Source organism: Xenopus tropicalis, chromosome 3 (genome assembly GCF_000004195.4).
Source record: "Xenopus tropicalis strain Nigerian chromosome 3, UCB_Xtro_10.0, whole genome shotgun sequence".
Lineage (NCBI taxonomy): Eukaryota > Metazoa > Chordata > Amphibia > Anura > Pipidae > Xenopus > Xenopus tropicalis.
The window spans coordinates 144,748,790-144,772,578 of record NC_030679.2 but is presented as its reverse complement, the minus strand read 5'-3'; the positions used below and the strand labels follow the sequence as shown (position 1 = coordinate 144,772,578).

Here is a 23,789-nt window from a genome sequence, read left to right as displayed (position 1 = left end):
TTCAGATCTGGCTGATTTTAGGCCAGATTGGCCCATGTATGGCCACCTTAAGAACGGTTGAGGACCCTGATCTAGATAATGTGCTTGGACAACCTACAGTAGATACCACACATTTCACAGGTACTTTGCCCCACTGGAACGCAACTTATGCCTCAATGTTTTCATGCCCCAACCCCAGTGCAAATAAAACGCTGACACGGTTCATCAGTCAGTTGCATTTATAGTTGGTTATTCCAGGTTTGGTTCACAGGCATATTAGCTTTTAATCCAAACAAAGAGATTCTGGCTTCATGTTTTCAGAACATGCAGAATTAGCGGCGACAAAAAGCTGTGTTCTAAAGAGATGTTATTGATACGCAATGGAGTAAAATAGGTCACCTTTAAGCTACAGTCGCTGTAGGCGGGCTAGGAACGTAAAGAAACTATGGCACGTGGACTCCTTGCCCTTAACGGAAGAATACTTGTACCTAAAAGGAAGATGTGAATCTGACCCACTCCTTGAGATAAAAGGCCATCATGAGTCTGTCCCTAGCTCTGCAGGGTAGTGCAGATAGAAGGAAGCCATGAGTCTACTCTTCCCCTTACTAGTATGGAGCTAAAAGCCCCTCCCCTATAGTGTGACCCAGGCCATCTTGACTTATGCCTCTCCCTCTGCAGGGGGACATGATATAATGCATGTGTGACCCCGTAGTGATAAGCAGGGAATAGATTTTCCCCCTTATTGCTGGTAAAGTTACTCCTCCCGCTCTCTCAGCACTGCCAGAGGGGGGACCATGCACCAGGCTAGCGTGATTTGTCCCATCCCCAATGAGACGTGTCGAGGTTCCAAAGTGTGGAGAGAAGGCTCTCACGCTCGGGAATCCTTCTTTACGTTTGGTTTGTTGCCGAGAATCTGGTCAATTTCAGTTACGAGCTGAGGTGTCAGGTGAGGCAGTACCTGTATGTAGAGAGGGAAAGAGGGTTTATATATACTGACTTTCTCTCCTAAATAGGACGGGAAGACCAGAAAAAATAGATAGAATATGCAGAACAAAATGGTAGGAATGTGATGGATAGAATGTGTGGGATAGAATAGTGTGAACATGTGGGATAGAATGGTTAGAATGTTTAGTGGAGAAATACAGTGTTTGATATAGAATGCTTAGATTGTGGATAAATAGGGCGATTAGACAATAGAATTATTTTAATGTGTGCGATAGAATGAGTAGATTGTAGAGGTTTAAATGTGCAGGTTGGATGTGAAGCACTGAATGGATGGGAAACAATATAATTGAAATTAATGTATTAATTAATTAGCATTTGTGCAACATATTGGTTGGAATGTGTTGGTTAGGAGTGTAAGAATGTGCGGGACAGAATGGTTACAACTGATAGAATTTTAAGTGTGGGATAGGATGGTTAGAATGTGTTGAATAGGACTGTAAGAATATATGGGACAGAATGATAAGAATGTGTTGGATAGGACTGTAAGAATGTGTGGGACAGAATGGTTAGAACTGATAGAATTGTAAGTGTGGGATAGAATGGTTAGAATGTGTTGGATAGGATTGTAAGAATATGTGGGACAGAATGGTTAGAATTGATAGAATTGTAAGTGTGGGATAGAATGGTTAGAATGTGTTGGATAGGATTGTAAGAATATGTGGGACAGAATGGTTAGAATGTGTTGGAGAGAATTGTAAGAATGTGTTGAACAGAATGATGCAAAAAAAGCATCAGAATATTCCTTAGTGAGTTTTGTCCCAGAAATAATGTAGCGCGATGGCGAGAAACACGTTGTTCCATTCATTGTTAATGAGGCTAAAAACTCAAGTGGTTTAATAAATTGGGAAAAGTTGTTAGAGACAATTCCCACTGACTTCTATCCAACCGTGCCAGCTTTTACTTGCCGAGATTTTTCTGGAGACTGTTCTGATGATTTGTGTTCTCTAATACATACCCAGTATTTGTGGTTCTTAAGAATATTCCCCAGTATATAAAAGCAATGGACCATAAAAGGACCAATTTATCAAATTCTGGATTTGTACTTTTTTCCGATTCAAGAAAAATGTGCCAAAAAATTGCAAATTTGTGGTTCTTAAGAATATTCCCAGTATACAAAAGAAATCGACCATAAAAGGACCAATTTATCAAATTCTGAGTTTGCGCTTTTTCCCGATTCGAGAAAAATGTGCCGAAAAAGTGCAAATTGGTGGTTCTTAAGAATATTCCCAGTATATAAAAGAAATCAACCATAAAAGGACCAAATTTTCAAATTCTGAGTTTGCACTTTTTCCCGATTCAAGAAAAATGTGCAGAAAAAGCGCAAATTTGCGCTTTTTTGGCACATTTTTCTCGAATCGGGAAAAAGCGCAAATTCGGAATTTGATAAATTGGTCCTTTTATGGTCGATTGTTTTTGTGAATACTAATACTCACAATTTGTTTTAGATATGGTTGGATATGCTTTCTAGTACAGCTACATCATTCGAAAGCTTTTGCTGCTTTACCCATAACCCTTGCCTACGATTCCCATAATTCTCAGATGAGTCTCAAATATTTGCATTCTGTAGCTTTTAGTATGGGGTGTGGGTGATATGGATAGGATATCTGATGGGTGGATAGGATAACTGATGGGTGGATAGGATATCTGATGGGTGGATAGGATAACTGATGGGTGGATAGGATATCTGATGGGTGGATAGGATATCTGATGGGTGGATAGGATATCTGATGGGTGGATAGGATAACTGATGGGTGGATAGGATATCTGATGGGTGGATAGGATAACTGATGGGTGGATAGGATATCTGATGGGTGGATAGGATATCTGATGGGTGGATAGGATAACTTATGGGTGGATAGGATATCTGATGGGTGGATAGGATAACTGATGGGTGGATAGGATATCTGATGGGTGGATAGGATATCTGATGGGTGGATAGGATAACTGATGGGTGGATAGGATATCTGATGGGTGGATAGGATATCTGATGGGTGGATAGGATATCTGATGGGTGGATAGGATACCTGATGGTTGGATAGGATACCTGATGGGTGGATAGGATAACTGATGGGTGGATAGGATACCTGATGGGTGGATAGGATATCTGATGGGTGGATAGGATATCTAATGAGTGGATACGAGTCACTTGCAGTTGGAACTCACCTGAATGGCTCCCAGGTTCTCCAGTAACTGGTCAGAGCTGGAGACCCCCAGAAGTACAGAGCTCACCCCTTCACTGCGCAGACACCAAGCTGGAAGGGATAGGGGAGGGATGTTAAGCAGCGCAGAGGCAGCAGGAGGGGAGGGTCAGTGAGAGTTTGGGTCTCCTCTTACCAATAGCGAGTTGGGCAACTGTGCAGTTGAGACGATCAGCAATTGGGTGCAGTTCTTTCACCTTCGAATGCTGCTTTTTGCCCTCGTCGCTTATGGCTTTCTCCTTAAGCCAGTGATAGCCCTGGGTGCAAGAAAGTTGCTGTTTTTAACCTGTTATTTTCCTGAACGCTATCTCAGCGTATGGCCTCCTATCTCAATCTCACACCTCCTCATTCCTGGGGTTAATCAGATCCTTCAATTTGAGCAATTTTGCTCTTCTCCCACTGTCACCTCGATCTGTCAGTTCTTTGTCCTGTGGTCCTTTCCATCCAGTAACCATAGCATAGCATATGCATATGCTAATAGAATATACTGGGGAATAGCATTTCTGTTACCGTGACAAAAAGTCACATGATTTTTAGCATTCGGATTCAGGACCGTGGATTCAGTCGAATCCTGGATTTGGTGCATCCCTCGTTCCTGTATCTGCCCCTTAATATATCCCATCTATTTGGCTCTTTCTTTCCTTCTCCAGTTTCCTTTAGGATTTGCGCAGTGAGAAATTTTCCATTTCTATGTTACTGTGACAAAAAGTAGCATTCGGATTCAGGACTGTGGAATCAGCCGAATCCAAATCCCGCCAAAAAAGGCCAAATCCTGGACGAATACCGAACCAAAGTTCCTGTATCCGCCCCTTAATATTTCCCATTGGCTCTTCCTTTTCTATCTCCCACTCGTTCTTCTTTCCCCCAAGTCTGTTTTTCATTCCCCCTCTCTTTTCAACTCAGTTACCCCCCCCCCCATCCTTTGGTCTCCCTCAGTTTTGCTCCAATTTTTTGTTTCTTCTATTTTGTGTGTTTTTGATTTTCAGATATTTTCCTATTAGGTCTCCACCATACCCTTAAGGCCTTACCTTAAAAGATGCTCGTGATTTTTCTGGAACACTGTCTGCGTATTTTCCCGTAATAAGCCCACATGCTAGAGGAGACCATGTCATAGAGCCAACCCCTACATAATAACATGAATGAATAAAAATAGTTCTGATATATTAGAGAAGCTTCAAAAGTATTCAGAATATAACAGTAGAGAAAAAGAGAAAATTCCCAAAATGAATCTTAATTATCTAGTTCACCTACCAAATAAATAATGGAGACCCATTTATATGAAAAAGCACAAACAAATTAAAATGTGGAATAAAATTGAAAAGAACACGAAAATCATAATTTTTTTCCACAAATCTTTGTGGACTTTGAAACTAAAAAACCTTACAATTTGCTCCCACTGACAGCGTATTTTTACTTTCAGATTTGTTCCAGTTTTGACACATAATAAGTGGCGAAACAATTGTGTTTTTTCTGCAAAAAAATATTATACGTTGGCAAAAAAAGAAGAAAAAATCGTGAAAATTGTTCAGCGTCAAGAGGTTTGAACTTAAATATTTGGTCACAACTCCAGCAAAATTGATAAACAGAAATGAAATCTGGTCTGATGGAGAAAATCTGTTGATTTTTTTTTAACAAATAAAGCAAAACTGAAAATTCTTGAGTAAATGAATTGATAGACAGATCTCAATTCCAGCCAATTGCATCCCAATTTTTGATGAATCTGCTCTTTAAGAAAACTAGAATAAAGATGAAATGAACAAGAACGATGGGGGCAAACTACCCAAAAAATGTAAGAATCCATTCAATTTATTCATTCTGAATTCTGGAAGATAAAGTAGGGGATTAGAGGTCACCTTTGCCTGGTTTCCATGATAATATTGTCTATATCCATCACTCACCAATCTTGTGATACAGCTCAGGTAAGTGAGTCTCGACCTTCTCGCGCTGGAATAGGTGATACTCTGCCTGCTCACACACTGGGGGGATCAGGTTGAACTGGCGCGCCACGGAATAAGCTTCCTGCAGAATGGAAAGGTTTCTGGTCAATAGGAGACTAATGAGAGGTTGAACGTAATGCCCTACACTAAAAACTGGTTGACCTGGGCACAGCAGATGAGTAGAGACCAGAATCTGACAGAATAAAGGCTTCCATGCAGAGGTATCATGGGGAGTTCAGGAAAGCTATGCCCTTACTTGAGAAGAAGAACCTACGTAAATAAGAAATACTCTTAATCTTAGATCCCATCTCCACCAGGCATCTGTGGGTAACCCCAATATATCATAAATCATTTTTTGGGGCAAAAGTCTATGAGGACCATGGCTAAAGAGCTCTTCAAAAACAGCCCTGACGGCACCCAAATGTAGTCCCCAAAACCCAATAAGACACTAAAATGGTAGGAATCAGCCATAGTTTGTGCCAGGGGAACTTCTTGCCTTTTATGAGATATCCACCAATACGTTGTAAAGCTCCATTGGGTGGGTCAATTTAGGGGTCTGCCATTTATCGATATATTGTTCACTAGTAGTGATGGGTGAAATGTTTTGCCAGGCATGGATTCGCAGCGAATTTCCACATTCCGCCATTGGCAGATTGTTTTGCGAAACGGATGAAAAAGTTTGCCGTGGAAAAATTTGTGTATCAAAAGTATAGTTGCGGGCATCAAAGGAATAGTCGCGGGCGACAATTTTTTTTTTTTCCAAGCCAAATTTTCACCGTTTCGTGAATTTTTCATCGTTTGAAATCTTTTGAAAGATTCGTGAATTTTTTGGCGAAGCGAAACGGGACAGATTCGCTCATCACTATTCACTAGTTATTATAGGTGTACGACTTCCATATCTTTGCCCGCTTGCAGTACCTCATGTCACCAGATTTTCCTAAGGCATATCGTTTCCATAGGCTGCAACAGAATAGCGCCACTGTCTCTGGTTTGATCAGCTTTATAAGTCAAAAATGGAGGATGGTTGCATCTAAGAAATGCAAGAGCCATATTTTTAATCACTAGGAATATCCCTACTAAATATACTAACCCTCGATATACGCCGCTCATTGAGGAACATGGGCAAAGCAACATTTCATTTTTATTACACAATGTCCTGGTTTTCAGCTCAGGGTTGATTATAGTGGGTCATTCCTGAGCAAACGAAGTGTAAAATTTATTCCCGCAAAGACCTATAAAGGCAGTCGTTGAGATCCAAGGGCAAGCCTTCGGTGTGCATTTCCTGGTCTCTACCAACCTCTAGTGGTGTAAAATATGAAAGCCGAACGGTCGTCGGTTGCAACTGAGCAGCATGAAGCTGAGTCTTCCCTATCTGCGTCTGCTGTTAATGATCTCGTTTGCATGCTGATTAGGGAGATGTTGCTCATCTGTTTTCATTTATGATCAAAGTTATGACTTAATGCTTTTTTTCTGCAAGGTCTCTTGTGATTGGCTGCACCGCAAAGTATGGGGCTTCAACATCACTGGGGCCCTTAGGATTCCTGGCAATGGTGAGGAATGGGCTCTAGAAATTACTGCTGGATACCCCCAAGGATATGGCAAAATGTGAGCCCTTATGAGATCACAGCAAACTGTCCTAGGGTCTCCTGTGATTGGCTGCACCACAAAGTATGGTGGCTTCAACGTCACTGGGGCCCTTGGGATTGGGATTCCAATGGTGAGGAATGGGCTCTAGAAACTACTGCTTGATATCCACAAAAACATGGCAAAAGATGAACCCTTATGATGTCACAGCAAACTGTCCAAGAGTCTCCTGTGATTGGCTGCACCACAAAGTATGGTGCCCTCTCCATCACTGGGGGCCCTAAAGCCAATACTTAATAGGAAGTCAGAATTGTATTACACAAGAATGTGTGGATTTGGTTACAGATAAGCCAACAGGATGGATCAGGGGCTGGTAGGGTAGGACAGCGAGGGCATTTGTCTCTGACCACCCAATGAGAAAACATTAAAGGATAAATATAACTGGCATTTGTAGTTATGTCACTGGAAGTGATATCGTCATAAACGCAAAAGTCACATCATCAAAAAAAAGTGGTGTCATCGTAAATAGGGAAGGAACTTCACCCAGGGGTGGGCAGAAGGCTGGAAGGGGGGCGGGCAGAAGGCTGGAAAGGGGGCGGGCAGAAGGCTGGAAAGGGGGCAAGCAGAAGGCTGGAAAGGGGGCGGGCAGAAGGCTGGAAAGGGGGCGGGCAGAAGGCTGGAAAGGGTGCAGGCAGAAGGCTGGAAAGGGGGCAAGCAGAAGGCTGGAAAGGGGGCGGGCAGAAGGCTGGAAAGGGGGCGGGCAGAAGGCTGGAAAGGAGGCGGGCAGAAGACTGGAAAGGGGGCGGGCAGAAGGCTGGAAAGGGGGCAAGCAGAAGGCTGGAAAGGGGGCGGGCAGAAGGCTGGAAAGGGGGCGGGCAGAAGGCTGGAAAGGAGGCGGAGAAGCTGATTTGAGAAAAGTAGCTTACCTACTACCTGCCTTATAACCACTACCTGCCCTATACCCACTACCTGCCCTATACCCTCCTCCATATTGTACTGCCTGCTACTTGGTCTGTGGCTTTAATGCTGATTGGACATTACCGACTGACGTTATTTTCCTCCCGTCAACTGGGGAGGCTGCAATGTCCCTAAACTGCCAGAACCCGCTATTCTTACTCAGGGGGGCGGGCACTGTAAGGAACACAAAATGGCTATTTATAAACTCCGCTCAGAGTTGCTGATTTCCCAAAAAGTATAGAGTTTTGGTGTGACTTAATGAGATTCCCCCCAAGCTGCCGGATAACTGTAAAGTCAGCGAAACGCCAGGTGCCCGACCAGACGCTCTTCTGTATCTCTGAGAGAAGTAAGAGAAGTAGAACGATGGGATGGGTGGGGGGTACAGCAGACCTACAAAGCCCCGACGCACCCCAACACCCTCAACTTAGCAAAGGAGGATAAGGGTCCAAGAAAATGAGAATAAAGAAATGCCCTTTGGCCGTATCAGTCTGGAGATTGTTTTCAACTCTACATAAGGCTTCTCAGTGGGGTGTGGAGGCCAAAAGCCAAAGTGCATAGGGTCCATGAGGTTATGGGTCACTGTTAAACACAGAAAGGTTTAGGTTTGATGTAAAGACCAGACCTAGGAAGTGACCATCGTTACGGGTGGGTTTATTGACTGCTGCTGGAGATCAAAGGAAGAGGTTAGATGGAGAATTCAAGATGGCAGGAATAGAGATCAAAGGAAAAGGTTAGATGGAGAATTCAAGATGGCAGGACTAGAGATCAAAGGAAGAGGTTAGATGGAGAATTCAAGATGGCAGGACTAGAGATCAAAGGAAGAGGTTAGATGGAGAATTCAAGATGGCAGGACTAGAGATCAAAGGAAGAGGTTAGGTGGAGAATTCAAGATGGCAGGAATAGAGATCAAAGGAAGAGGTTAGGTGGAGAATTCAAGATGGCAGGAATAGAGATCAAAGGAAAAGGTTAGATGGAGAATTCAAGATGGCAGGACTAGAGATCAAAGGAAGAGGTTAGATGGAGAATTCAAGATGGCAGGACTAGAGATCAAAGGAAGAGGTTAGATGGAGAATTCAAGATGGCAGGACTAGAGATCAAAGGAAGAGGTTAGATGGAGAATTCAAGATGGCAGGACTGGAGATCAAAGGAAGAGGTTAGATGGAGAATTCAAGATGGCAGGACTAGAGATCAAAGGAAGAGGTTAGGTGGAGAATTCAAGATGGCAGGACTGGAGATCAAAGGAAGAGGTTAGGTGGAGAATTCAAGATGGCAGGACTGAGAATGGGTCAATATTCGGCAACTGAAATCACCCAAGAGAATTGGAGAGCAGAACATGGGAAAAGAGAGTCAGAAGATGGTCAGTAAACAACTGCCCCCCATGCAGAGAGAGAGAGGGTGGAATAGTTGAACTACACACATCATAAAAGAAGGAAACAAGAAGAAAGGGGGTATAGAGATTTGTTTAAGGAATGCCTACTCCTCTCCCGCCTGGCTTGTAGTGTGGGGGGTATGAGAGACATAGAGATCGCTCTAAGAGAGAGCTGCTTCAGTAGCGTTGCCATTAAGAGAGAGCCAGGTCTCTATTAGGGACAAGTGCTGAACAGATCATGTATTAAAGTAGAGTAGGCTTACCCAATGAAATTTAAGAACATACGGACCCCCTTGACTGCACAATGAATCAGTTGAAACACCCTAAGCCCCGCCCCCCCCAAACATGATGTCAATAAGGAAAGGAACATCCCAGTGCAATGCATTGTGGGTTATGTAGTTCCTGCATGCTGTCTGTAAGCTGTGGAAACATTGTTCCAATTGGTAACATCAGTGTTTCAGTCCCTCCTCCCCTGCCAGGATTTCAAATGATGCAGAAAGAGAAGAACTGCTTTGCAGCTGGATTTCAGCCTATAAACATGGGATTTATTCCTACTTTTTAAACTAACAGATTGCAGTGATGGGAATATTGGGGGTTTCTGTGCTGTGTGGGGCTCTTTAACACATTTATTTGAGTCGTTCAAGGCTACTTGGCCGTAGGACGGCACTAAGTGCACTTTGTGATATTCTGGGTTGCCCGTAATGGATTCTCCCACATAGCTTAGTATTTATGCTGGGCCAGAATCTTCTGACCCACAAATGAGCCTTTAACAGCCTCTCAGAGAAACCATTAGACCTTCCTGACATATAAGTGTAGCCCTAACGGCACAAACCAATCTCACTATAGGGGAGGTATATACCATAATTATTGTGGCTTTATAACTTGGGGAATGAACTGCCCATTTCGGCCCTACACAAACATAATTACCATGATTTCCATAGCACTCCAGCGCGAGGTCCCCCAGTACATTGCCATCCCTTGGTTAATAACGAACGTCATGGCTCTAACGATCTCTGTAACGAGAAGAAAGAACAAGCAGTGAGAGGGGAGGCCCGGCTATCTATCCCCTGTATATACAGAGAGAATGGAGGCCCGGCTATCTATCCCCTGTATATACAGAGAGAGGGGAGGCCCGGCTATCTATCCCCTGTATATACAGAGAGAGGGGAGGCCCGGCTATCTATCCCCCGTATATACAGAGAGAGGGGAGGCCCGGCTATCTATCCCCTGTATATACAGAGAGAGGGGAGGCCCGGCTATCTATCCCCTGTATATACAGAGAGAGGGGAGGCCCGGCTATCTATCCCCTGTATATACAGAGAGAGGGGAGGCCCGGCTATCTATCCCCTGTATATACAGAGAGAGGGGAGGCCCGGCTATCTATCCCCCGTATATACAGAGAGAGGGGAGGCCCGGCTATCTATCCCCCGTATATACAGAGAGAGGGGAGGCCCGGCTATCTATCCCCTGTATATACAGAGAGAGGGGAGGCCCGGCTATCTATCCCCTGTATATACAGAGAGAGGGGAGGCCCGGCTATCTATCCCCTGTATATACAGAGAGAGGGAGGCCCGGCTATCTATCCCCTGTATATACAGAGAGAGGGGAGGCCCGGCTATCTATCCCCTGTATATACAGAGGGAGGGGGGCCCGGCTATCTATCCCCTGTATATACAGAGAGAGGGGAGGCCCGGCTATCTATCCCCTGTATATACAGAGAGAGGGGAGGCCCGGTTATCCATCCCCTGTATATACAGAGAGAGGGGAGGCCCGGCTATCTATCCCCTGTATATACAGAGAGAGGGGAGGCCCGGCTATCTATCCCCTGTATATACAGAGAGAGGGGGGGCCCGGCTATCTATCCCCTGTATATACAGAGAGAGGGGGGGCCCGGCTATCTATCCCCTGTATATACAGAGAGAGGGGAGGCCCGGCTATCTATCCCCTGTATATACAGAGAGAGGGGAGGCCCGGCTATCTATCCCCTGTATATACAGAGAGAGGGGAGGCCCGGCTATCTATCCCCTGTATATACAGAGAGAGGGGGGGCCCGGCTATCTATCCCCTGTATATACAGAGAGAGGGGGGGCCCGGCTATCTATCCCCTGTATATACAGAGAGAGGGGAGGCCCGGCTATCTATCCCCTGTATATACAGAGAGAGGGGAGGCCCGGTTATCCATCCCCTGTATATACAGAGAGAGGGGAGGCCCGGCTATCTATCCCCTGTATATACAGAGAGAGGGGAGGCCCGGCTATCTATCCCCTGTATATACAGAGAGAGGGGAGGCCCGGCTATCTATCCCCTGTATATACAGAGAGAGGGGGGGCCCGGCTATCTATCCCCTGTATATACAGAGAGAGGGGAGGCCCGGCTATCTATCCCCTGTATATACAGAGAGAGGGGAGGCCCGGCTATCTATCCCCCGTATATACAGAGAGAGGGGAGGCCCGGCTATCTATCCCCTGTATATACAGAGAGAGGGGAGGCCCGGCTATCTATCCCCTGTATATACAGAGAGAGGGGAGGCCCGGCTATCTATCCCCTGTATATACAGAGAGAGGGGAGGCCCGGCTATCTATCCCCTGTATATACAGAGAGAGGGGAGGCCCAGCTATCTATCCCCTGTATATACAGAGAGAGGGGAGGCCCGGCTATCTATCCCCTGTATATACAGAGAGAGGGGGGGCCCGGCTATCTATCCCCTGTATATACAGAGAGAGGGGAGGCCCGGCTATCTATCCCCTGTATATACAGAGAGAGGGGAGGCCCGGCTATCTATCCCCTGTATATACAGAGAGAGGGGAGGCCCGGTTATCCATCCCCTGTATATACAGAGAGAGGGGAGGCCCGGCTATCTATCCCCTGTATATACAGAGAGAGGGGAGGCCCGGCTATCTATCCCCTGTATATACAGAGAGAGGGGAGGCCCGGCTATCTATCCCCTGTATATACAGAGAGAGGGGAGGCCCGGCTATCTATCCCCTGTATATACAGAGAGAGGGGAGGCCCGGCTATCTATCCCCTGTATATACAGAGAGAGGGGGGGCCCGGCTATCCATCCCCTGTATATACAGAGAGAGGGGAGGCCCGGCTATCTATCCCCTGTATATACAGAGAGAGGGGAGGCCCGGCTATCTATCCCCTGTATATACAGAGAGAGGGGAGGCCCGGCTATCCATCCCCTGTATATACAGAGAGAGGGGAGGCCCGGCTATCTATCCCCTGTATATACAGAGAGAGGGGGGGCCCGGCTATCTATCCCCTGTATATACAGAGAGAGGGGGGGCCCGGCTATCTATCCCCTGTATATACAGAGAGAGGGGAGGCCCGGCTATCTATCCCCTGTATATACAGAGAGAGGGGAGGCCCGGTTATCCATCCCCTGTATATACAGAGAGAGGGGAGGCCCGGCTATCTATCCCCTGTATATACAGAGAGAGGGGAGGCCCGGCTATCTATCCCCTGTATATACAGAGAGAGGGGGGCCCGGCTATCTATCCCCTGTATATACAGAGAGAGGGGGGGCCCGGCTATCTATCCCCTGTATATACAGAGAGAGGGGAGGCCCGGCTATCTATCCCCTGTATATACAGAGAGAGGGGAGGCCCGGTTATCCATCCCCTGTATATACAGAGAGAGGGGAGGCCCGGCTATCTATCCCCTGTATATACAGAGAGAGGGGAGGCCCGGCTATCTATCCCCTGTATATACAGAGAGAGGGGGGGCCCGGCTATCTATCCCCTGTATATACAGAGAGAGGGGGGGCCCGGCTATCTATCCCCTGTATATACAGAGAGAGGGGAGGCCCGGCTATCTATCCCCTGTATATACAGAGAGAGGGGAGGCCCGGCTATCTATCCCCTGTATATACAGAGAGAGGGGAGGCCCGGCTATCTATCCCCTGTATATACAGAGAGAGGGGAGGCCCGGCTATCTATCCCCTGTATATACAGAGAGAGGGGGGGCCCGGCTATCTATCCCCTGTATATACAGAGAGAGGGGAGGCCCGGTTATCCATCCCCTGTATATACAGAGAGAGGGGAGGCCCGGCTATCTATCCCCTGTATATACAGAGAGAGGGGAGGCCCGGCTATCTATCCCCTGTATATACAGAGAGAGGGGAGGCCCGGCTATCTATCCCCTGTATATACAGAGAGAGGGGAGGCCCGGCTATCTATCCCCTGTATATACAGAGAGAGGGGGGGCCCGGCTATCTATCCCCTGTATATACAGAGAGAGGGGAGGCCCGGCTATCTATCCCCTGTATATACAGAGAGAGGGGAGGCCCGGCTATCTATCCCCTGTATATACAGAGAGAGGGGAGGCCCGGCTATCTATCCCCTGTATATACAGAGAGAGGGGAGGCCCGGCTATCTATCCCCTGTATATACAGAGAGAGGGGGGCCCGGCTATCTATCCCCTGTATATACAGAGAGAGGGGGGGCCCGGCTATCTATCCCCTGTATATACAGAGAGAGGGGAGGCCCGGCTATCTATCCCCTGTATATACAGAGAGAGGGGAGGCCCGGCTATCTATCCCCTGTATATACAGAGAGAGGGGGGGCCCGGCTATCTATCCCCTGTATATACAGAGAGAGGGGGGGCCCGGCTATCTATCCCCTGTATATACAGAGAGAGGGGAGGCCCGGCTATCTATCCCCTGTATATACAGAGAGAGGGGGGGCCCGGCTATCTATCCCCTGTATATACAGAGAGAGGGGAGGCCCGGCTATCTATCCCCTGTATATACAGAGAGAGGGGGGGCCCGGCTATCTATTCCCTGTATATACAGAGAGAGGGGAGGCCCGGCTATCTATCCCCTGTATATACAGAGAGAGGGGAGGCCCGGCTATCTATCCCCTGTATATACAGAGAGAGGGGAGGCCCGGCTATCTATCCCCTGTATATACAGAGAGAGGGGAGGCCCGGCTATCTATCCCCTGTATATACAGAGAGAGGGGAGGCCCGGCTATCTATCCCTGTATATACAGAGAGAGGGGAGGCCCGGCTATCTATCCCCTGTATATACAGAGAGAGGGAGGCCCGGCTATCTATCCCCTGTATATACAGAGAGAGGGGAGGCCCGGCTATCTATCCCCTGTATATACAGAGAGAGGGGAGGCCCGGCTATCTATCCCTGTATATACAGAGAGAGGGAGGCCCGGCTATCTATCCCCTGTATATACAGAGAGAGGGGAGGCCCGGCTATCTATCCCCTGTATATACAGAGAGAGGGGAGGCCCGGCTATCTATCCCCTGTATATACAGAGAGAGGGGAGGCCCGGCTATCTATCCCCTGTATATACAGAGAGAGGGGAGGCCCGGCTATCTATCCCCCGTATATACAGAGAGAGGGGAGGCCCGGCTATCTATCCCCTGTATATACAGAGAGAGGGGAGGCCCGGCTATCTATCCCCTGTATATACAGAGAGAGGGGAGGCCCGGCTATCTATCCCCTGTATATACAGAGAGAGGGGAGGCCCGGCTATCTATCCCCTGTATATACAGAGAGAGGGAAGGCCCGGCTATCTATCCCCTGTATATACAGAGAGAGGGGGGCCCGGCTATCTATCCCCTGTATATACAGAGAGAGGGGAGGCCCGGCTATCTATCCCCTGTATATACAGAGAGAGGGGAGGCCCGGCTATCTATCCCCTGTATATACAGAGAGAGGGGAGGCCCGGCTATCTATCCCCTGTATATACAGAGAGAGGGGAGGCCCGGCTATCTATCCCCTGTATATACAGAGAGAGGGGAGGCCCGGCTATCTATCCCCTGTATATACAGAGAGAGGGGGGGCCCGGCTATCTATCCCCTGTATATACAGAGAGAGGGGAGGCCCGGCTATCTATCCCCTGTATATACAGAGAGAGGGGAGGCCCGGCTATCTATCCCCTGTATATACAGAGAGAGGGGAGGCCCGGCTATCTATCCCCTGTATATACAGAGAGAGGGGACTCCCGGCTATCTATCCCCTGTATATACAGAGAGAGGGGGGGCCCGGCTATCTATCCCCTGTATATACAGAGAGAGGGGAGGCCCGGCTATCTATCCCCTGTATATACAGAGAGAGGGGGGGCCCGGCTATCTATTCCCTGTATATACAGAGAGAGGGGACTCCCGGCTATCTATCCCCTGTATATACAGAGAGAGGGGGGGCCCGGCTATCTATCCCCTGTATATACAGAGAGAGGGGGGGCCCGGCTATCTATCCCCTGTATATACAGAGAGAGGGGAGGCCCGGCTATCTATCCCCTGTATATACAGAGAGAGGGGAGGCCCGGCTATCTATCCCCTGTATATACAGAGAGAGGGGAGGCCCGGCTATCTATCCCCTGTATATACAGAGAGAGGGAGGCCCGGCTATCTATCCCCTGTATATACAGAGAGAGGGGAGGCCCGGCTATCTATCCCCTGTATATACAGAGAGAGGGGAGGCCCGGCTATCTATCCCCTGTATATACAGAGAGAGGGGAGGCCCGGCTATCTATCCCCTGTATATACAGAGAGAGGGGAGGCCCGGCTATCTATCCCCCGTATATACAGAGAGAGGGGAGGCCCGGCTATCTATCCCCTGTATATACAGAGAGAGGGGAGGCCCGGCTATCTATCCCCTGTATAGACAGAGAGAGGGGAGGCCCGGCTATCTATCCCCCGTATATACAGAGAGAGGGGAGGCCCGGCTATCTATCCCCTGTATATACAGAGAGAGGGGGGGCCCGGCTATCTATCCCCTGTATATACAGAGAGAGGGGAGGCCCGGCTATCTATCCCCCGTATATACAGAGAGAGGGGAGGCCCGGCTATCTATCCCCTGTATATACAGAGAGAGGGGAGGCCCGGCTATCTATCCCCTGTATATACAGAGAGAGGGGAGGCCCGGCTATCTATCCCCTGTATATACAGAGAGAGGGGAGGCCCGGCTATCTATCCCCTGTATATACAGAGAGAGGGGAGGCCCGGCTATCTATCCCCTGTATATACAGAGAGAGGGGAGGCCCGGCTATCTATCCCCTGTATATACAGAGAGAGGGGAGGCCCGGCTATCTATCCCCTGTATATACAGAGAGAGGGGAGGCCCGGCTATCTATCCCCTGTATATACAGAGAGAGGGGAGGCCCGGCTATCTATCCCCTGTATATACAGAGAGAGGGGAGGCCCGGCTATCTATCCCCTGTATATACAGAGAGAGGGGAGGCCCGGCTATCTATCCCCTGTATATACAGAGAGAGGGGAGGCCCGGCTATCTATCCCCTGTATATACAGAGAGAGGGGAGGCCCGGCTATCTATCCCCTGTATATACAGAGAGAGGGGAGGCCCGGCTATCTATCCCCTGTATATACAGAGAGAGGGGAGGCCCGGCTATCTATCCCCCGTATATACAGAGAGAGGGGAGGCCCGGCTATCTATCCCCCGTATATACAGAGAGAGGGGAGGCCCGGCTATCTATCCCCTGTATATACAGAGAGAGGGGAGGCCCGGCTATCTATCCCCCGTATATACAGAGAGAGGGGAGGCCCGGCTATCTATCCCCCGTATATACAGAGAGAGGGGAGGCCCGGCTATCTATCCCCTGTATATACAGAGAGAGGGGGGGCCCGGCTATCTATCCCCCGTATATACAGAGAGAGGGGAGGCCCGGCTATCTATCCCCTGTATATACAGAGAGAGGGGAGGCCCGGCTATCTATCCCCTGTATATACAGAGAGAGGGGAGGCCCGGCTATCTATCCCCTGTATATACAGAGAGAGGGGAGGCCCGGCTATCTATCCCCTGTATATACAGAGAGAGGGGAGGCCCGGCTATCTATCCCCTGTATATACAGAGAGAGGGGAGGCCCGGCTATCTATCCCCTGTATATACAGAGAGAGGGAAGGCCCGGCTATCTATCCCCTGTATATACAGAGAGAGGGGAGGCCCGGCTATCTATCCCCTGTATATACAGAGAGAGGGGAGGCCCGGCTATCTATCCCCTGTATATACAGAGAGAGGGGGGGCCCGGCTATCTATCCCCTGTATATACAGAGAGAGGGGAGGCCCGGCTATCTATCCCCTGTATATACAGAGAGAGGGGAGGCTGATATATAGAGAGGGGAGGCTGAGCTAAACGAATCCCCTAAGAAGGATTCAGCACTAATTAGTGTCCTTGTTACCTGTCCATGTCAGCCTGGGTAAATCACCATTTGCCTGCAGTTATATAGAGATAAATATAGCATTACCTATTTATAGAGAGCCTCACTTGCCCAGCTGAGGAAGGGCCTGCAGACTCAGTGTAAGAGGCCTGGGTTTTGCTGAGATCAGCACAATAAAGTTGCTCGTGGAGAGGAGGAGAACAATGAGGAGCAGTAAGACGTGAAGCTGATGAAAATGAAAGGTGACCGAATGAGGTTACAGAGAGAAGGGGAATAAAGGGCTGAATAGGGAGAGAAGCAGAGAATAGAAGGGACAATAGGCTGTGGGGAGGGGGGGGGGGTTGGGACTGAAGCTAAAACAAATGAATAAATAGTGTATATTATCACAGGGAGGTGTATATATCCTTATAAAAGGATTGTTCAATCTGCAGCTAATGTAGAAATAGAACTTCTAGCATTCCTTCATTTAGAAATGCATTTGCTGTAGGTCACACAAGCTGCTTCTCTGGGGTATCTATTCCCAGCCCCCCGCCCCACATACAGGTGAATGAGCTGCCAGTTTGGTTATAAAGGGTCAAATAAATGCCCAATATGGGGCCACTGGAAGAGTAGGCCAGTATGAGGGATCTTGGCTGCTCTCCGTGGTACTGAAACCCCTGGGGCCGCCTCACCTTCCATTGGGCTGTTGGGATCCATTCTGTTTGCAAACACTATATCAACATAATCCAGCTGCAGGCGTTCGAGAGAACCACGGAGACCTGGGAAATAGAGAGAGGAAGAGGATGAGAGAGGGGGAGGAGGGACTGTAGATAAGGAAGCACAGAATGGGAAAAGCCAATGGGGAGGGCTCAGTCCAACGAGGGGAAGCAAATGGCCATCAAAGGTTTTTGTGGCAGAACACACAGCAAACAATCAGAATGGAAAGGGGAAAGGAAAATCTTTGATATTGGTCCCCATGGGGCCCGGCAATCCAATATATACTGCCATGGCAGGGAATCGTTTATCTTGTAAGAGGCAATTAATAAATAATGCAAAGAGAAAGCAAGTTAAAAGGGTGGGGGGTGGGACGGGTCTGTCTGCCAGAGAGAGTTAAGCATCACCTTCAATGATGTGTTTCCGAGACAGCCCCCTCTCTGTTTCTGCCCTGGGAATAGAAAGCACCGATCACATTCAATTACACACAGAACAAACCTCAACCAACACTCAATCTGATCTACAGGCTTGAAAGCCGCTACGTTGTGAGACACGGTGACTTGGCCCCCCAGGAAAAACCCATTTATGGGACCCACTCTGCAATGGGCAACTTGGACTGGAGGCTGTTGATTGGACCATTCTGTGGGATTATGAGAACCCGTTGGCCAATGCCCTTGTATAATGGGATTTTCAAACCTACTTGATCGATATATAAATATAAGGCAGATACTGGTTTGGGAGGACCACACATGGGCCAGTAACCTGCCAACATGTTCCGGAGGCAACTTTTATTCATATATGATGACCGTAACTCTTCAGACTAAGCCAACAACTATGGCTGCTCAGTGGGACGCCCAAACCCCAGCCCAATTTGTTCTTCCAAAACGTATATCCCTGTGGGACACATATGGCTTATAGCTGTCTGAGCGACTAATTGTCTGGTGTGGCATGGTTGCCATGGAGCCCATAGACTTGTCACTACCCAGGGTCAGACTGGGCCTCGGCCCTCATGGGCCCAGCTGACCCAGACCCGATCCCTGATTGCCCTCCCCTGTCGCTGCCCCACTGCCCTCCACCAATCGTGGCAAAAGTACATATAAGGTGCCCATGTTGGGGAGAAGGAGCTGGCAGTAAGGGGCAGGAGGGGCCCAAGAGGGGGTATTGGGCCAACTGGGGTAGCAGCCCCTATAGACACCTCAGTCCAACCCTGTCACTACCTGTACTAGCAGTTATCATGTGTGGTGCAATTGCGCCAAGCACAACGCCCCCTTGTGGCTGCAATGATAGTGGAATGCTGGGAAAAAATGCATTATTGGAAAAAACATGGCGGTTGTGCTTGAAATTGCACTTTGCTGATGGCAATAGCAGGGGTAAATGACCCCTATAGTGCAGTTAATGGGACACAAGGACCTGGGGCTCATTTAACCTCACTAACTGTACAAGATGGAGAATCGGCGTGTTGTGGGTTTTGCCTGTTGTACGTTACTTACTGTCCTCCCCAGTAGATTTTCGTGGTTACCACGTAACTGGAACGCCTGTTGGAATTGAAACCAGTTACACAAAGACAAGTATGAGAGCGTAATATATAATAATAATAATAATAAAGAGTATAAGCATCGTAAGAAGGTTCTACAGGGAGCCATGAACAGAGAAAGGCTAGAGCCAACACATAAACTCACCTCCATTCCTTCTTCTTAAGGATTTTTCCCAGCGTCCTCTCTGCTCTGTAATGACAATGCAAACAACAGCCATGAGTTTGGAGTCTCTCTCTCTTGCTGGTAAATATGTCTTCCTTGCGCCATTCCTTACGTGTGTCTATTTACTCCCCTCAATGTCCTCTCCCATAATCTCTCTCCCCATTGGTTCCCTTACCTTCCAGCAGCATACACCTCTGCCGTGTCAAACAGGTTGATTCCATGCTCATACGCCACCGTCATTAGGTTTTCCGCTACCTACAGGGGAGGTATAAGCACCATGTAAAGAATGAACACAAAGAACTAAATTGCCGATAAGTCAAGGAAAAGATGAACGTAATGTTCTTATGGTTCCTCAGTGCATTCCTCGCATTTGTCTCCACACACGGAATAGCCACTACTCTCGTTCCATGTATATCCCATCCACCACTCTAGTTCCTACCACTCTCACTGCAGTCTTCTCCTACCACTTGCCCAGCAAAGTGCCCATTGCATTCTATCTACAGACTAAGCTACTGCAAGCCGTCCAACATTCTATTAACTTCCACTCTCACCCCTTTCTCCTCATCCCACACTATTACACTTACTATTGCAGTTCTCCAGCTCCAACACGCGCAATCGTTTCCTACCATTCCTTCTTCAAACCACTCGGGACTCCTTTTCCATTCCATCATCATTTACTCCCTGGACAAGCATCCCAGTCTCACAGACTCTTCCCATTGACACGGACAACTCAATCCATTTCCAGGTCTTTCATTCCCCTTTTATTATCATTATTCCACTGCAACAGTTCAATCTCAATCCCACTATTCCTTTAGGGTTTGTTTCCTAAATAATCCTCTTTGTATTTAATCATCATCTTCCCACCACCAAACTTTATAATCTCATTGACTTGCACTCTTCGATTTTCAATTCAAACAGACTAAAGATGGCCGATTGTAGCTGCTGATATGGGTCCCTTGGACCGATTCGGCAGCTTATCGGCCCATGTAGGGGCAGGAATGAGGGTCCTGTCCGACCAATATCTGGCCTGAAATTGGGCAGATATTGATCGGGCAGGTTATAAGATTTAGTCAGATCGGGGACCGCATCGGCTCGTTGATGCAGCCCCTGAACCGACTGCACTCATTTCTCCCGTTATAATTCGATCGTATGGCCCCAGGGCCAAACGATTGAATTAGCCTACATTTTCCCAATATCACCCACCTGTAGGTGGGGATATCGGGAGAAGATCCACTCGTTTGGCGACCTCCCCAAGCAAGCGAATCTTAACATGTATGGGCACCTTAAGTCTGTTTGCAGTACTATCATTCCAACCTCAGTCCAATCTCAATCCACTTCTCCCATTACCATTCCTTTCTCACCCCACCCAGTATTTCCATTATCATCCAATTCTCTTCCCCACCCAATCGTTTTGTACTTTACCCTCTCTACCTTCTACCATTTACTAGCCATTCCATCCTAGATCTAACAGAACCTCACCTTGACTCCTACCAGTCCTTTCTGAGTCCATCTCCATGGAACCCATTATCTCCTATTGTCATCTGACTTCCAAGCTTCCCAGTCTCACCCATTTTTTCTCTATAGCTTATGGCACACAGAAGATTTCTGGCTCAGAATACAATTCAAAAATGCTTGAAACCCCTTCTCCCATCTCCCATGCTGGCTATTTTTCCATGTCCTTCCTATCGGTAGCAATGTGGCAATAGGTCATTCCGAGCATATGGTCTATGCTTTACAAACAATGTCCCTTTGCTTTGCATGGTGTCTCTTACCTCATCAGAGATCTGGGAGCCAAAGGTTACCCAAGTACCTGTGGGGGTATTAAATGACAGTATAACGTGGGTGCATAACGTTGAACATTGCATCATATCATGGTGTGTTTGCTCCTCTGCATTCCCATAGTAAATAAACCACTCTATGTGCCAAATACATGTCCTACATCGCTCATACAAACAGGGGCTCCCACCTAAGGCTAAAGCCGGCCATACATGGAAGTTACGCTCGTTTGGAGAGGTCGGCTAATGAGCAAATCTTTAACAAATATGGTGACCTTGCTGTAGGTGATATTGGGGCGATACGATAATTTGGCCTATGGTCCAAGTGATCAAGCCACAGTGCCAGTATTCAGGCCATCGGAGTGAGGACTGTATAAATAAGCCGATGACCTGCCCAATGTTCGGGCCACATATCTGTTGGGCAGGCCAGTTAAAAGACCCCAAACACGACAGAGAAGCTAAATGGCCCAAATTAGCTGTTCCAATCTGCCCATGTACTGCCCCATTAGTAACCAGAGTGAATTCCCATAGAGCACTGCAGTATAAATGCAGGTAGACACATACGTACCCAGCCCCAGGCAGGAAACTCTTAATCCAGATTTTCCCAAATTCCTGGCAAAAGAGAAAAAAAAGGAAAATCAGTCATTTCCCACAATGCTTCTTCTCCAGGTGTTACGTTCTGGAATAAAATGAGAATACAGTCTCCCTGCATTCTACCATGGAACCTGCCATTGGCATGTCCTAGCCCAGTCCAAAATACGGTTTACATAGTAACATAGTAAGTTAGGTTGAAAAAAGACGTACGTCCATCACGTTCAACCATAATGCCTATATATAACCTGCCTAACTGCCAGTTGATCCAGAGGAAGGCAAAACCCCCATCTGAAGCCTCTCTAATTTGCCCCAGAGGGGAAAAATTCCTTCCTGACTCCAAGATGGCAATCATAGTAACATAGTAACATAGTAAGTTAGGTTGAAAAAAGACACACGTCCATCACGTTCAACCATAATGCCTATATATAACCTGCCTAACTGCCAGTTGATCCCGAGGAAGGCAAAACCCCCATCTGAAGCCTCTCTAATTTGCCCCAGAGGGGAAAAATTCCTTCCTGACTCCAAGATGGCAATCATAGTAACATACATAGTAACATAGTAAGTTAGGTTGAAAAAAGACTTACGTCCATCAAGTTCAACCATAATGCCTATATATAACCTGCCTAACTGCCAGTTGATCCCGAGGAAGGTGAAAACCCCATCTGAAGCCTCTCTAATTCAATAATGTCCCATTTGAGCACTGGAGCTTACTGCCCCTTCCCCTGTAATTGTTCTAGAGCAGCCTACAGTGTAAGTTAAAGCCTTCTTGCCCCTCCGTAAGCTGTTGTAGCCCAGCCCATTGCTTCAATTAATGGCTTCTTGCCCACCCTGTGCGCTGCCATGAACCTTCTTTGGTCCCTCCCACATACATGTGTCCACTAATGTACAATCTCCAGTGCTCATACGGGACATTACTGAGTTAGAGAGGGTCCAGAGAAGGGCAACTAAGCTGGTAACGGGTATGGAAAGTCTCGGTTATGGGGAAAGACTGGCCCAGTTGGGTCTGTTTACACAGGGGAAGGGGCGCTTAAGGGGGGATATGATAACTATGTATAAATATATAAGGGGATCATATAATAACCTTTCTAATGTTTTATTTACCAGTAGGTCCTTCCAACGGACACGAGGGCACCCACTCCGTTTAGAAGAAGGGAGGTTCCATTTAAATATTCTGAAGGGGTTTGTTACAGTGAGAGCTGTGAGGTTGTGAGATTACCCCCCTGAATCAGTGGTACTGGCTGATACATTATATAGGTACAAGAAGGGGCTGGATGGGTATTTAGCAAGTGCTCTAGTACAAGTTGCCCCAGAGACTGGTCCCATTGCCATCTTGGAGTCAGGAAGGAATTTTTTCCCCTCTGGGGCAAATTACAGAGGCTTCAGATGGGGTTTTCGCCTTCCTCAGGATCAACTGGCAGTTAGGCAGGTTATATATAGGCATTATGGTTGAACGTGATGGACGTATGTCTTTTTTCAACCTAACTTACTATGTTACTATGTATGTTACTATGATTGCCATCTTGGAGTCAGGAAGGAATTTTTTCCCCTCTGAGGCAAATTAGAGAGGCTTCAGATGGGGTTTTCGCCTTCCTCGGGATCAACTGGCAGTTAGGCAGGTTATATATAGGCATTATGGTTGAACTTGATGGACGTGTGTCTTTTTTCAACCTAATTTACTATGTTACATAGTTACATAGGGTTGAAAAAAGACCAGTGCCCATCAAGTTCAACCCATCCGAGTAAACCCAACACACCTAACCCACACCTACCAATCTATACACTCACATACATAAACTATATATACACCCACTAATACTAACTGTAGATATTAGTATCACAATAGCCTTGGGTATTCTGATGTTACT

At 47.6% G+C, this 23,789-nt stretch overlaps 1 protein-coding gene across 2 annotated transcripts in view; it reads right to left on the bottom strand.

The window, feature by feature from the left end:
• Positions 1–200: 200 nt before the first annotated feature.
• Positions 201–23,789, bottom strand: part of kcnab3 (potassium channel, voltage gated subfamily A regulatory beta subunit 3) — a 55,278-nt gene continuing 31,689 nt past the window's right edge. Inside the window, exons 2-14 of one of the 2 annotated variants that reach the window (XM_031898027.1) lie at positions 21,899–21,942; positions 21,328–21,365; positions 19,731–19,810; positions 19,538–19,582; positions 19,349–19,393; positions 18,266–18,309; positions 17,837–17,923; positions 9,957–10,042; positions 5,081–5,201; positions 4,211–4,305; positions 3,319–3,439; positions 3,148–3,236; positions 201–937 (exon numbers count right to left, since the gene is read on the bottom strand). In XM_031898027.1, coding sequence (XP_031753887.1) covers positions 848–937; positions 3,148–3,236; positions 3,319–3,439; positions 4,211–4,305; positions 5,081–5,201; positions 9,957–10,042; positions 17,837–17,923; positions 18,266–18,309; positions 19,349–19,393; positions 19,538–19,582; positions 19,731–19,810; positions 21,328–21,365; positions 21,899–21,942 — 985 coding nt within the window. In that variant the 3' untranslated portion in view covers positions 201–847. The remainder of the gene's footprint in view (positions 938–3,147; positions 3,237–3,318; positions 3,440–4,210; positions 4,306–5,080; positions 5,202–9,956; positions 10,043–17,836; positions 17,924–18,265; positions 18,310–19,348; positions 19,394–19,537; positions 19,583–19,730; positions 19,811–21,327; positions 21,366–21,898; positions 21,943–23,789) is intronic. The other variant, NM_001078902.1, reaches the window with a different exon arrangement.